The following is a 15432-nucleotide window of genomic DNA, read 5'->3' on the forward strand; positions in this document are numbered from 1 at the left end:
AGTAGCCGGAGCTGCAGATACCTGCCATCCCAGCTGGCTTTTTTTAATTTTTATTTTTGTGGAGATGAGGCCTTGCTCGTGTTGCCCAGGCTGGTCTCAAACTCCTGGGCTCAAGCAGTCCTCCCACCTCGGCCTCCCAAAGTGCTGGGATTACAGGTGCGAGCCACCACACCCAGCCGATACTTCGGTCCTAAATGCTTCTACCTTGCTTTCAGAATTTGCCATCTGGCCTTACCCTGCTCAGGTGACCTAGGCACATCTAGCCACACTTCTTTCCCGTCCTCTTATATATAAACACACACACACACACACACAGAGACACACACACAACAGGGTCACACCTGCCTTCCTTTTCCTTCTACTCACTGTCAGCGTCCTTCCTATGACCATGTGAACAGCCAGCTCTTCTTCTTCGACGCCCCCCCCCCTCCTGCCACTTAGCGGCAGCGTGCGTCCCCTCTGTTCTCCAGTCTTCTCATCTGTAAAGGGGAGAGGATGGTTTCTCCTTTATAGGGTTGGTGAAAGAGTCAATCGGGTTGCTCCAGGTAGGGCCCTGAAAGCACTGCCTTGAGACCTGTTAGGGACGTTGTGCAAAGGGGTTTGGCGACTCCTTTTAGGGCACCTGGCTGAACGCATTTGGTGTCCTCTGGCTGGAGCCCTGGAAGACTGCATCTGTGGCACCCGGCTGTGGGAAAAGGACGCGGCAGGACTAGAAGCTTGTTATGAAATGACTGATGTGCAGCCATTGAGAAGTGGGGTTTCCCACACTGTGGCCAGTGACTTATCTTCCCTGGAGTCTCTCTGAGGGGGCCCTGTGAGCCACCTTGGCATCTTTTGATGAACTGGAGTCCACACAAAAGCAGGCAGAGAGAGCGACTGGTTCAGCTCTGCTGTGTTGGGCGTGTACAGTGGGGGCAGGAGGCGATGGGCAGTTTGGGTACCACAGGTGCATAGGCAGCCGGAGATACCTGGCTCTGTTTGCTGAGGGCCAATACAGTGTTTTAGAAAAGCTCACTTTAGTAGCAGCAAGAACTGGGGATCCCAGCGCACCTGTGGTTTGTGCCATGTGCTGACTGCCCGTGCTCCCTGCAGACCTCGAACTTGGTGAGGGTGTCACCAGCGCCAGGAGTGCGAACACTAGAGCTGAGGGCCTGGAGTCGGCTCGCCCAGTCTTTTGCGGCATCGCTACTTGACGCGAGAGCAAGAGATGGCCGCAGCTTCCTCGGGGCTTGTGAGGGCTGAATGGCGAGTGGTGTGCAGTGGCTCATGCTAGGTGCTGTGTCACCTGCTTTGACACGCATCTACACCCTTCCTTTGACAAGCGAGCAGGACATAGGCCTGAGCCGTGGCTCTCACGCGTTCAGCTTGCTCAGGGAAGAAGCGGGGGATAGGTTTTTTCATGAGTCGGAGCCTCACTCTGTCACCCAGGCTGGAGTGGGGTGGCATGCTCATGGCCATGCAGACTCGGCTTCTTGGGCTCAGGTCATCTTTCTGCCTCGGTGTCCCAAGTAGTTGGAACTACAGGCACGGGCCATCACGCCTTGCTAACTTTTTTTAATTTTTAATTTTAAAGATGTGGGTTCCAATTCAGGGTTAGGTATACAAATGTTCACTATGCAGGTACCTTGCTGATGAGGTGTGCCCTCCCTCCCCCAGCAGATTCCCATCATGTTTTAATTTATTGTAGAGATGAGGTCTTGCCATGTTGCCCAGGCTGATCTTGAGCCCCTGGGCTCAAGCAATCCTGAGCCTTTGCCTCCCAAAGTGCTGGGATCACAGGCGAGAGCCACCACGCCCAGCGCTATCCATTTTTACTTCTGCTTATGTTCTCCAGGTTTTTCTGTATGATGAAATGCCCCTTTTTGGCTAAAGTGTCCCCTATTGTACACAGGGGAGAAGAGTTTGTGTGGAAGATGCAGGGAAAGAACCACAGGTATGTGGTCCTCCTTGGCCAGGACCTGGGGATGGCAGGTGTCTGCTCTGTGTATACACTTTTAGATTCTGTCATCAGGCTTGGTCTGTCGCCTGTGGTTGGCTCTCTTACCTGGGCTGGAAAGTTTTACTAGGGAGATTCACACTTTGGAGGTAACATGCAGACAGAGGGACAGGAAATTTTGTCATCAAAAGAAACTGAAATGTGTTTGTGTTTCTTTTGTCTTGTTTTGAGATGGGGTCTCATGCTGTCACCCAGGCTGGAGTACGGTGGCACAATTATGGCTCACCGCAGCCTCAACCTTCTGGGCTCAGGCAGTCTTTCCTCCTTAGCCTCCCGAGTAGCTGGGACTACAGGAGTGTGCCACCACACCCAGCTAATATTTTGATATTTTTTGTAGAGACGAGGTCTCACTGTGTCGCCCAGGCTGGTCTGAACTCCTGGGCTCAGGCAAATTCTCTCACCTTGGCCTCCCAAAGTGCTGGGATTATAGGTGTCAGCCACCGCATCTGGCTCTTTTGTATTCTTAAACCCATAGTAGGTTCAGAAGAAGGAGACACTCAGTTGTCTTTGGACTGAAGGAAGGATGCAGTCCTGAGAGAGCTTTGGTTCAAGCCCTAGCATTTTCCCAAAGCTTTCCAGACAGATCACTTCCACAGCCCTAGACTTAGATGTATGCAATTCTGAACTTCCTGGAGATGTGTCTCCATACACCAAGGACTCCTTGCCCAGTTTTTCTGTCTCGTACCAGACCTAGAACAGGGGTGGATTTTGACATGCGCTGTGTCGAGCTCAGGCATCCCCCTCTTCTGCTGGCCCACCCTGAGCCCCGCATGCTTTCGTGGCCTCTGTCAGAAGCCCTTGCTTCTGGAGTTCATTGGCTAGTCCAGGGGTCTAGATGACCTGTAAAGCAGGAATAGAAGCAGGTATATATATTTTTTCCAGTTAGGGTGCAAACATGGGTTTCCGGATCAGCCTGCCTTGGGCAGCTCTGTGCTCGGCGGTGGAAATATTAAGGTGAGATCGACATCGACCTTTCCCTTCAGGGAACTTAAAACTCAGGTTTTAGTCCTCTGGCCTTGTTGATCAGTTTTTCCCCCTCCTTTGCTGCCACCTCTGCAAACCTGCTTTGTTTTTATTTCCAGTGTGTATGTACTACTTTTTGCCTCAGTCAGATGACAGAAAAAAAGGGAGCCTGAGGGGACCTGAGATACTTGTTCATCTAGGGCTGAATCTCTTTAGAATATTGAAGAGTTGGTCTGAGTAGGCAGTTCGTCATCTTGACTTGCACAAAGGTGCCTAGATCTTCAAGTCAACGACAAGTTGTGGTTCCCACCCTTCCCAGTTTCTGTGCAAAATACAATGGATCTGCTTCTCAAACAGTAAAAGGGAAACCAAACACTTTAGTTTGAATTTACTAGACTTCAGATTAATTTGTTTTCTAGCCACTTTTTTGTTAACTCTGCTAACTAGAATTTGCCTTTAACCATGGCCTTTCATGAATTGGGAATGTGTGTTCCACGTGATTCTTTTGTATGGGGATTATATCAGTGTTGATTTAACGTGGTTAATTAAAACTAAAACTGTTGTACTAAGCATTGGTGTGTTATCTAAGCACTGAGGGCCTATGACTTGGATTTATCCTAGTAATATTAATGTTTGTCTAAGTGACTCGAAAATGTACTTTGATGTTTTAAGTTTTTTGGATGAATGAGGGAAAATGAAGAACTCTTTTCTGGGCACAAATGGCTACTTTAGGCTCTTCTCATGAGCTAAGCAGTTAATATGGACCTAGCCTAAATTTATTCCTCCAAGAGTTTGAGCTTCTCTGGTATCTAAATCATGGTAGATTGGGAAAATTTAAAGCTACACCATGGACTTGGCATTCGTCTATCCCCCACTATGTTAAATACAGACTTTTCTCCCACATTTAGCTTCATTATTCATATATAGGTGAGAAGAAGTTGGCATGGAAGATGATAACCACAGTCATATTGGATTTCTGAAAAAGTAGTTGTATTAAAGTTCCTGCAGCTGTAGCCAGTATTCAACGTAACAGTATTAGGAGGGGAGCTATGTGTTTGAAATGAGAATAACAATTCTGTGAAACAGCAAAAAAAATATTTTTTGGTTAACAAGCATAGAATGGAACGAGAAGATAGCTTTTCATTATTTTGAGAGCTTTGGGGTTTTAAAAAAGTAAACCATGGGCATCTTTTAAAAAGTGCACAAGTAGAAACTTGACAAAAAGACATTCTAGAGGAAAAAAATCACCTCTTGCCCTGCCCACCCCTGTAGAGGTCAACATTTAAGGCTTGGAGGAGAAGCTTCTGAATGTGTTTGCTTTTTGGCACATGGATATGGGAATGGGAAGGAGGAAAAAGGGGACTGAAGAAATTAAACAAGGCAATAGAGAAATAGAAGGCTCATAAGGGAAAGATTTTAGAACGTGGATCAAAAGATTTTGATTTTTCTTCAACTAATAATACATGCATAGGTTCCACATTCAAAGGGCACAAAATACATTTTCTTCCCCCGTCCCCTCAGCTAGAGGAGGTATTTGGTACAGGCTGAAACTACTTGTATATCTTTCCAGAGATTTTATATGCTTGTATAAGCATGAACTTTTACACACACAGTTTTGCACTTGCTTTTCTGTTCGTGAATCTTGATGAGCATTTCACGTTCATACAGAAGGAACAGCCACCATCCTTTGGAACAACTGCATGCATTCGTGTACTGCTAAATACACACATCAAATCATTGAGCCATCTTCTGCTGGGGAATGCTTGCAACTTTACAGATGAAAGGTACAGTGAATACCTTTATGCACACTTGCAAGTATACTCAGAGGATAGAATTCATAGTAGTCTTACCAGAAGCAGAATTGCTATGTCAAAGTGTGCGTTCACTTAAAATTAAGAGTCTTGCTTTGTTCTCCAGAAGAGCCCACAAGAATATTCTAGAGGTGTCTGCTTCCCACCTATCAGACTTATTGATATTTGCTGACTTGTTAGGTGAAAACAATCCATTAGGGGATTAATCTGCCCAATCCTTAAGTAAACTTGAATATGTTTTGTGTTGGAGCCACTGGCTGTGCATGTCTTTTGTGTCCCTACTCTGTTGGGGTTCTGGTATTTCTGATTTGTTGAAACTCCTTATTCATTCAAGGAATTGAATACTTTGCCTAATGTTGCAAATATTTTCTGAGTTTTTTCTTGTGCTTTTTGTCATGTAGATATTTTATATAATCAAATAGAGTAATATTTGTGATGTTTAGGTTTATGTGATTTATAAAGAACTACTTACCTTGTGTAAGTATATATAAATGCTATTTTTTCCCCAGTACTCATAGACTTTCACCCTTTTACATTAAGTCTTCCATCCATCCATTTAGATTTTAGTTTGGCATGAGATAGGGAGCCACCTTTACTTATTTATTTTTAAATCTAGATAACAATCCAGATTTTATTTTATTTTTTTACTACTCTGAAATGCCCCCTTTATTAGATACCAAATCCCTTCAGGTATTTCATTTCTAGATTTAAAAAAATGTTGTCCCATCAATTTGTCTTTTCATGCCAGTAACATGCCATTTCAATATTTGTTGCTTTGTGATATTTCCTACAGGCTAGTATGCGTTATTCCTATTTTTTATAACTTTGTCTTTTTACTCTTTCTGCCCCACCTCCCATGTGAACCTTACAAATTGCCAGTCTGAAACATCACTTTGAATCTATTGCAGGGTCACATATTTTAAAACATATAAAAATTCTCAACCATATGTATTTTTCCCCCCAGAGGAAAGGGTCATAACTTCCAGATTCTCACTGGTCTCAGATGTTCCTCCTCTGATGTTAAAAACTGCTATTCTAAGGTAGGGCATGGTGGCTCATGCCTATAATCTCAACACTTTGGGAGGCCAAGGAAGGTGGTCATTTGAGACCAGGAGTTTGAGACCAGCCTGGGCAACATAGTAAGACCCTGTCTCTACCAGAAAGAAAAAAGATTGGCCAGGCATAGTGGTGCATGTCTGTAGTTCTCACTACTCAGGAGGCTGAGGTGGGAAGATCACTTGAGCTAGGAGGTTGAGGCTCTGGTGAGCTATGATTTGCAGTACTGCACTCCAGCTGGAGGGACACAGAGTAAGGCCCTGTCTTAAAAAAACAAACAAAAACCCCATTGTTCTATTATAGCAAAGAGGTCATCCTGACTTTAACCCTACCCTACGTGACTTTTTTTTAACAACTTCATTAAAAGATGTGAGTCAAAAACTAGTCCTTCACTAATTCTCCTCCATAACATGACTGAGGGTCTTGCTGGAGATTTTCTTTTGAGTTGGAGTCTCACTCCTTTACCCAGGCTGGAGTGCAATGGCACGCATGCTCACGGCCACTCCAGTGTTGGCCTTCTGGGCTCCGGCGATCCTTCTGCCTCAGCCTTCCGAGTAGCCAGAACTACAGATGCACGCTACCACGCCCAGCTATTATTTATTTATTTGTTGTGGAGATGAGATCTCACCAAGTTGCCTGGGTGGGTCTCAAACCCACCGGCTCAGGCAATCCACTCGCCTCGGCCTCCCAAAGCGCTGGGATGCCAGGCTGAGCCACTGCATCCGGCCGACTTGTATCCCCAGTACTGATTGCATGGTGGCTCCTCTGTTGCTCTGTGACATCTCGTGTCTGCATCATAAGCCTGAGTCCTGAAAGCACCCCAGGTAGCCTCACATGCCTGAGATCTCTCGAGTCCATGCCCCCAAATCATAGGTCGTCAGGCTACGCCTCAAAAGAAAGCCAGAACCATACCTTTCTGTAACCCTTTGCACTTCATCGCGTAGCCCCTTGTACAACGGGCACAAACGTCCTGTATGCTCACCCTAAGAGGCCCCAAAGAACTACTGAGTGTATAGAGAGAATAGTACAAAGAGACTCGTGTCCCAAATCTGACTCGAAACCTAACGCCTGCCACAAAAAACTTGAAGGATTTCATCACTGATCATCTAGATGACCTAGGACTTTTTATTTTTAGCACTGTTCAAAAAGGTCTGAAGGTAGACGTTTAAATTCTCTTCGAGAAGTGTTCTGCAGTGAGCAGTGGAGCGCTCGTCCTCACATTGATCTTACAGAGCCCGCTCTGATCTGGAGATCACCCTGCTTGCCTCTCAGCCCCAGCCAAGAGCTCGTGTTACGTGTTCCTGTCATTTGGCGGTGCCCTCTCCCCATAGCGGAACTCCTCTGTGGCCTTCCTGCTCACCCTGTCAAAACGCTTTCCTCCACCTTTGTTTCCGTTTATTTGTCTGCACCACCCTTGGCCTTGTGTTGGCCTTGGTATTTTCGTGTCCTCGCCCTTCTCCTTGGTGGGAAGCCCTGGAATGCTGGTCTCCTGTGCCCAGCAGGACTCAGACACGGAGTGACCACCACGGGGAATCCCTGGCACCAGCACAAGGCCAGAAATCCATGCTGGAACCCTGGGAGAATGCATGCCGCTGTGTATTCAAACGCAGCAGCTTCCAAACAATGAAACTGCAGAAGTCATTGGGATGAGTTTTGTGTGTGCCTGGCAAGTCAGAAAGGCGAAGGGGGTGGGAAGACTGGCCTCGGTGAAATCTGGGGGCAGCACCTTGACCTTTTGTGTTGGCTTTTACGTCCACCTAGCCCATGTGACTCCACAGGCACCTTGGCTTTCTAATATCTTAGGATTCTTTTCCATATTAGGGTTTCCTTTTTTGAAAGTAGAATGTCGCTGAAAATGGCTTCGGGAACTGTGGTTCTAGCAGGTGTAGGATGAAAGATGGCCTTCTGCTCCTGGTGCTCGGGGCTAACTTTATTCTCCTCAGGTAGCTTTGCGGTACTGTTTCTCAAGGTACAGTTGAACATCCACACCGCCCTGAGGAAGTTGGTCGTGTCCTGTGTTGGGCATCCTTGCCGGGAAGAGTGATTCCGTTACGTAGATGAGCCAGCCGTCCATCGACCAGAAATCTTGCCATGCTGACAACTCCTTGGCTTTCTGGACCCTGGCTGGCAGAAGTATTTGGTATAGGACTGACTGCTCCTGTAAGTGGAAGGGGCATGGGAACATGGCGACAGTCATGTGCTTTATTCTAGCAGGAGTAGTTGGACTCACATTGCTTGGTGAGGTTGTAGCCCAGAGTTGAGGATCCAAGTATTCAGGAGGACGTGTGTGTGTGTGTGTGTGTGTGTCTCGGTGGCTCAGCCTGTAATCCCACGCTTTGGAAGGCCGAGGTGAGTGGATTGCCTGAGCCCGCGGATTTGAAACCCGCCTGGGCAACTTGGTGAGACCTCATCTCTACAATAAATCAAAAAATTAGCCGGGTATGGTAGTGCGTGCCTGTAGTTCCAGCTACAGCTACTAGGAAGGCTGAGGCGGAAGGATCGCCGGAGCCCAGCAGGTCGAGGCTGCGGTGGCCGGGAGCGGCCACTGCACTGCCGTCTGGGGGACGGGGTGAGACTCCAACTCAAAAAACAAACAAACAAAAAGCCAAAAGAAGAAAAGTAACTTCTTTTTTTTAGGAGTTTCAGAAATGTAAATCATTATACTTTATTTGAAAGTATAATGGTTTACATTTATTTTGCATTCATATAGCTTTGTTAATTTTGAGCAATACATTTTAAAAGTTTTTAAACCCCCTGGTTAAAATGGGCATGTTGACCAAAACAAGAAGTGAAGCCATTTGGGACCACCACGTTTCCAGTGGGGGCTTATTAAAATGATTTGCATGTAACTCCAGGATTTTGGCTGTGACCATTATCACGTTTGACAGAAAAAATGGCTTGAAGCGAAAGTGCATTGTGGTTCTAATAACAGGCAACTCTTACTTACTTTTAAGTTTAATTTACTCATTTATTCACGTACTTATGGCAATGTTGGAATTACCATAAAAATATTTTTATCTTGAACCAGTAAGTACATTGCCCACTTGATGCCCTGGTCACCTTTTGATGCGTATTTCTTACAATGAAGGGTAGGGAAAAGTAACGTGTATGGAAAACAGAGCATTAGCAAATCCTATGGACTGGTCGTCAAATAATGTTGTGCTTGGGTGACTTGGTTTCCTTCACACACATCAGCACGTGCCGTCCCCCGCTCCTACACAGGCAAAGCAAGCAAAACAGTAACAAAAGCCCACGCGAAAATGAACTGGGAAGCCATCTAAAGTGGCATGGAATCAGTCTGAGCGTCTGTCCTTCCTCTGTGGAGGGCCCGTTCCGTAGGTATTCAGCACATTTAGTCTTCTCGGCAGCCCTGGGCAGTGGGTGCTGTGTATCGCCGTTTTATAGGAAGGTGTACAGGCCGTGTACAGGCCTCAGTCGGCATCCCTGAGTTCCTCACACCGCCTGGCCACGTCGAAGTGAATCCTAACTGTGTTTCTCACCCTCCCTTTCAGTGTCCCTGGCCAGAACATCCCTCAAGATGGCAGAGGAGAGCAGCCGGACCGGGGACTGCGTGTCCTTCAGCGTGCTCAGCTGGGACCAGGTCAGCCGGCTGCACGAGGTCCTGACCGAGGTCGTGCCCGTCCACGGACGAGGCAACTTTCCCACCCTGGAGATAACGCTGAAGGACATCGTCCAGACCGTCCGCAGCCGGCTGGAGGAGGCAGGCATCAAAGTGCAGGACGTCCGGCTGAACGGCTCCGCGGCCGGCCACGTTCTGGTCAAAGACAACGGCTTGGGCTGCAAAGACCTGGATCTCATCTTTCACGTGGCTCTCCCGACAGAGGCGGAGTTTCAGCTGGTCCGGGATGTGGTCCTGTGTTCCCTCTTGAACTTCCTGCCGGAGGGCGTGAACAAGCTCAAGATCAGCCCCGTCACCCTGAAGGAGGCGTATGTGCAGAAGCTGGTGAAGGTGTGCACGGACACTGACCGCTGGAGCTTGATCTCCCTCTCCAACAAGAACGGGAGGAACGTGGAGCTGAAGTTCGTCGACTCCATCCGGCGTCAGTTTGAGTTCAGCGTGGACTCCTTCCAGATCGTCCTGGACTCCTTGCTCTTCTTCTACGACTGCTCCACCAGCCCCATCTCCGAGCACTTCCACCCCACCGTGGTCGGGGAGAGCGTGTATGGCGACTTCGAGGAGGCCTTGGACCATCTGCAGAACAGACTGATCGCCACCAAGAACCCCGAGGAAATCAGAGGCGGCGGGCTCCTCAAGTACAGCAACCTTCTCGTGCGGGACTTCAGGCCCACGGACCAGGAGGAGATCAAGACGCTGGAGCGCTACATGTGCTCCCGGTTTTTCATCGACTTCCCGGACATCCTGGAACAGCAGCGGAAGCTGGAGACCTACCTTCAGAACCACTTTGCCGAAGAAGAGAGAAGCAAGTACGACTACCTCATGATCCTCCGCAGAGTGGTGAACGAGAGCACCGTGTGCCTCATGGGCCACGAGCGCCGGCAGACGCTGAACCTCATCTCCCTCCTGGCCTTGCGGGTGCTGGCGGAGCAGAACATCATCCCCAACGCCACCAACGTCACCTGTTACTACCAGCCGGCTCCTTACGTCAGTGACGGCAACTTCAACAACTACTACGTGGCCCATCCTCCGGTTACCTACAGCCAGCCCTACCCTACCTGGCTGCCCTGTAACTAGCCTTGAGACCTGAGGGTTTCTGCAGGGGGAACCCCACTAAGGCGAGGGCTCTCAGGTAGGGGAGCCTCCTTCTAGATGTAGGTGTTTGGCTTTTAAAGGGGAACTCAGCTCTGATTCTGCTTTTTTTTTCTTCTTTGTGTACCCATTGGAGTGGGTCGGCAGCCTGTCACGAGCCAACCCTAAAAGGACCCATCTCACAGTGCCGCTTTGGGAAATGCCCTGGGAAGTGTGACCTCTGCGTGTCTTTCCCAGATAGACACCAACGTGTCGTGTCCCAAACGTGAGCGCACGGGCATTTGAGCTCTGTGCAGTCCCTGAGATTGGGAACGCTTGGGCACCATATGAGAAGTGTTAAGCCACCTTTCTTCTCATTTGAGCCTGGAGTAGGCTGTGTTGGGGTTCTCAGCTGTTAAGAGAGTCTTAGCAGTTATGTGAAAGTTGTGCTGATAATCTCTTTTCCTGTGTCAGTTTCAATCAAGTGGAAAATGGTAAACATGAGGGTGCTCTTGTGACTTCATTTGTGTTCAAGGGACTGAATTGCTTGTGTTTATTCCCTGTCAGCAGAGCTGAGAATTTCTTTCATCAATAAACCAAAGCCAATAGCTGGAGAATTGAGATCTGGTTGGAAGTGGTTTATGGCTTAGATGCTGTGCTATCCCGAGGAATTGTGAAATATTGCTGAGAATGAAAAAAAATGACCTTTTCTTGAAATGTAACTTGAAAACAAAATAAAATATGGAACATAATGTTAAAGTAGAATTGTAGGGGTGGTGGGAGCAGGTGGTTGTAAATAGGAAACATGAATGTTCTTTTTTTTTTCTTTAAGGAATTCTTATTGAATGACCCTTTTTTCTTTCTCTCATTGGCTCATGGCTGACTTTCGTTTTGCTCTTCCTGAGACTACGGCTTGTGCAGAGTCTGGAATCATTGTAGTAACTGACATGAGGGTCTTCCCATGTTTTAATTGGAAACCCATTTTGGTCACATTCCAAGTATGACAAGCTGTTTTTCTGGAGTACTTTGGCTATTTTTGTGTATTTGTTCTCTTTGTTTTTTTGGGTTTTTTTTTTCCTCAAAAATAGCGATCTCCTTCTCCAGGTGTTTTTTGACAGCAGGCAAATTCAGGAATTTCAGTAGACCTGAGTGACCTGTGGAACTGCTACAGAATCTCACCTGCTGTCTCCATGCTGTACGTGACGAGGGTTAGCGCTCAGTCTGGCCTTGTGTGCATCAGAGCTCCCAAGGCACTTTGACATTATTCTGGTGTAGTTGGGGAAGAATTGAGTGAGCGGGAATAATCCTCCTTATTCTAGTAGATGCGACCATACTTGTTTATATTCTTGCACTTTAGAAGGAAAACAGTGTTAATTTCTAGTCAAAAGCAAGCTTAGTACATGGGAGAGTTCTAGGCTACTGTTGCTTTTTCCAGTAGATTTAGGTAAGAGGTTTTGTGTTTTGGAGCTTTTCGTGGGATCTCTTAGAAAGCATCTCTTTAGGATATCAAGGGCTAACACTCAGTATTGCCAGCCAGCTTGGTTTCTAAAGCGATTTAATCAAATCCATGCTCCTGATGGTTATTTTCTCCTGTGGACATAGAAGTCCAAAGTCCTGAGTGATTGCTTTCTCCTGGCTTTAAACAATGAACTTATCTTAATGCAGAAATATTTAGTAGAAGATGAGTGGTTTACCTTTCTCTAAAAATATACTTTCAGGTTTCTCCTGGAATGTGATGTCTTGGTCCACTTAAACAAAAACAGATCAGACATGACTGAAACCCAAGGCTTAGCTGGTATCCATGTTGTGCTATGTTAGGTGACTAAAAGCCGCTTCTAAGTGTAACCAGCTCCTGCTTCTCTGTGAGCCTTAGTTAGGTTTGGATTAACTGGCTTTGAGTCAAGGCCGGTTCTATGTTGAGGGGATCTGGGGTGCTTCAGTGTTAAGAGGGGTGCAATGAAGAGTGAATCCCAGTGAAGAGTGGTCTCAATTTTGAACACTATATGTTATCCATGAACTTAAAAAGCTACTGTTGTAGTCCAGTGGCAATATATTTGCACAGAAATGACAGATTTGTTTCACCAAAGCTTTGAAATGTGGTGAAGCCGTCAACATAAGCACTTGCTAACAGAAATCAGTATTGCTTCTACTTAGAAGGCTTGGGGACCGAGGTAATGAGGCACCAGCTAAAGCTAGGATCTGCATCAAGTAATTAAATTTCCCGTTTGTCCGTGGAGTTCTTTCTGCCTACATACGTATACACACACACACACACACACACACACACATATGCGCACGCGTGTGCGCACACACACACGCACACATATCCCCCATCTGGTAATAGTCTTTCTTTGAGAACGAAGAGGGAGGCCCAGAAATTGTAAGAGATTCCCAGCCTCCAGCTAGTACCACATTGCACCCCGGCCGTCTTGGTACGAGTCTCTTCCCTTGACCTTTCTAGTTGGCTCTCTGTGCAGTTTGAGAAGAGACATGTGTTCTAGAACTATCAGGGCAAAAAAGCTACGCTGACCAAATCCACTTTCAAACACAACCCCCCGGGCTAGTGGTGTCTCTACCTCCACCGTGAGCCTTTTGCCAGCCTCTGAATAGACCAGGTAACCTTGAATTTCAGGTGTCTGGAAGTTCTAGCTGAAACCTGCCTTCTGCTCACACAAGCACTGGGTATCCTGAACTTGTACTGAGTCTGGTGGTTCCTATTTGTGTGTGTGTGTGTGTGTGTGTTGAATAACATAAACCTGGCGGGGGCAGAGGGCACCAAAGTTCAAGTGCGGACTCCAATCTGACTTCCAGCAGTCACAGTCTCTCGTGGGCTTCAGGGCTCTGAACTGTCTTGTGATGCTTCCTGCGCATGGGCAGCCTGTTGGAGTCAGGTCGAGCAGCAGGCAGGAGGAGAACAGCACCTTTGCCCTTTGGGTTGGCGGAAGGGCACACCGCAGCCTTGCGCTTCCTGGCTTAGCGCTTCAGTCTCACCTTTAAGGCTTACCTTGGCAGCAAGACACAGTTTCTCGCTCAATCATTCCAATGCCAAAAGTAAACTCTATGTCACAAACGCCTTCAAATCAGGGTTCCTGATGACTGCCTGTGAGACCTGGCGGATGGGGCAAGTTGGGCATGAACGAGGGTGCCTGTAGTTCCTGAGACCTGGCACAGATGTGGTTTGCCATTCTAGTTTGTGTGTTGTTTCCAGTATGATTTTTACCTGGGGGTTGAGTCACAGCAAGCTGTGTGTGAACCTCTGTTTTTGGTGATGTGTTGTTAATCAAGGGCCAAAGCCCTGAATCTGTTTGTCCTTCAGCCTCACCTCTAGTACTAACACCTGACCTTCATGGTGGGCTAAGGTTTTAACTTGTACTGCTTTGGTAACTTTGGGACAGGGTGCCACTCGAAAGCAACCTCCCAACTTTAGGAATAACTCCTTTCTCGTTAGCTTGTATTGGTGCCTTGTGTTAAGGTGCAGCTGTAGTCTTAGCTCAAACGTCCTCTTCCAGAGAGGAAAGAGTCATTATCCAGTAGTAAGAAGGAGATCCCTATGCCCACCAGGGCCATTCCTTCCTGGGTATCTTACTGGAGCTTCACGAGAGGGAGAACCCTTTGAGTGGATTATGTACTTTGAGAGAACTTCCAGTTTCTAAGGTGAGGGAGGGTCACAGTCTTCAACTAGCAGAGACGAGAATGTCACAGCTGACTTTGGCACAGATTCCAATTCAACCTGTTAAATTCAGAGGACCATGGGAGTCTGTGTAGAAGAGAGTGTTTCAAAAGATCTGGCAACTTTTCAGGATTATTGGTGGAGACCTCTAAGGTGAGGGTCAGAAAAGAAAAGGCTTTTGTGTGTGTGTGTGTGAGTTCAAGTGCCTAAATCTTGTTTACCTATCACTTTTTTAAAAAATAGTTGAAGTGTAAGCTAAAGAAAAAGCTTGGAGTTTTGCCTGGGTTAGTGAGAGTTGGTGCAAATTCTCATGTGTGTTTGCATAGGAAGGTGAGCCGACCATCACTGAAGAGGAAGTAGTTAAACAATATGGTTCAAGGGTATTTTTTTTTTTTTAATCCCAAGCTATCTGGTTTTTTTTCCTGATAATGGATAAAAACTTAATTTTCCTAAAACAGCAAATTTCAAATTATTATAGATGAAAAGTAAGACACCCGTTAGACTACATTGGAAGCTTTTTTTGTGTTATTCCATATTCTTGTAGCCTTTGAAAGATTAATTTCTTTGCAGTGCCTAGGATGTCTGGGGTTTCCTCTTTGGTAATGGTCACTGACCTTCTTACTGGATGCAAATGAAATCACCTGTCAATGCAAAATGTATTAGATCTTGATGAAATAAAGTTTTGAGTTTGAGAAATAAAAGGTATATTTAAAATGTAAAAAACACTTGTCGGCTATACTTGTTGCTTGATTTCTCCTCAGTGGTGAACGTATATTGGGTTTCAGGAAACAGTAAATGGATGTGGACCGTTACTCAACTTTACCAGTCTCGGATACTTCTCTGAAAGACAGTGCTTCCTCTGGGGGAAGGAGTGTGTGGTCACCTCGGAAGCCATAAATCCCTTAATATTTGGATTCTTTCAAGGTGCCCGACTCACGTGAGCTGAGCTTTGCTGACCACAGCCTCAGCTAATACCCACAGTAGGTGTAATCCTAAAATCAGCCTTCGTTGGCATCTTGCTTGCTCTGGTGCCCTTGGCTCCTGGCCCATTTCAATAAGAACCCAAATACCTTCGCCCGAATTTTGAGTGTAGAAGTGAACCAGTGATCCTTGGGTGGTTGGTGGATGTTTGAACTGTATGAAGAGACACCGCGGAGAAGAGACACCGCAGAGCCGGCACGGTCAATGACCTTCTCCCGACCCCTTTGATCCAGTTCACAGCACCCCC

The 15432-nt window shown here is 46.7% G+C and overlaps 1 protein-coding gene across 1 annotated transcript; it reads left to right on the plus strand.

The window, feature by feature from the left end:
- The first annotated feature begins 9341 nt into the window (after positions 1–9341).
- Positions 9342–10813, plus strand: FAM46C (family with sequence similarity 46 member C). The gene has a single exon (XM_008063392.2). It carries the CDS (start codon positions 9365–9367, stop codon positions 10538–10540), a length of 1176 nt encoding a protein of 391 aa, XP_008061583.1. The 5' UTR covers positions 9342–9364; the 3' UTR covers positions 10541–10813.
- The last annotated feature ends 4619 nt before the right edge of the window (positions 10814–15432 follow it).

The sequence above is a fragment of the Carlito syrichta genome, unplaced genomic scaffold, assembly GCF_000164805.1.
Source record: "Carlito syrichta isolate Samal-C Ts95f unplaced genomic scaffold, Tarsius_syrichta-2.0.1 Scaffold306818, whole genome shotgun sequence".
Classification (NCBI taxonomy): Eukaryota; Metazoa; Chordata; class Mammalia; order Primates; family Tarsiidae; genus Carlito; species Carlito syrichta.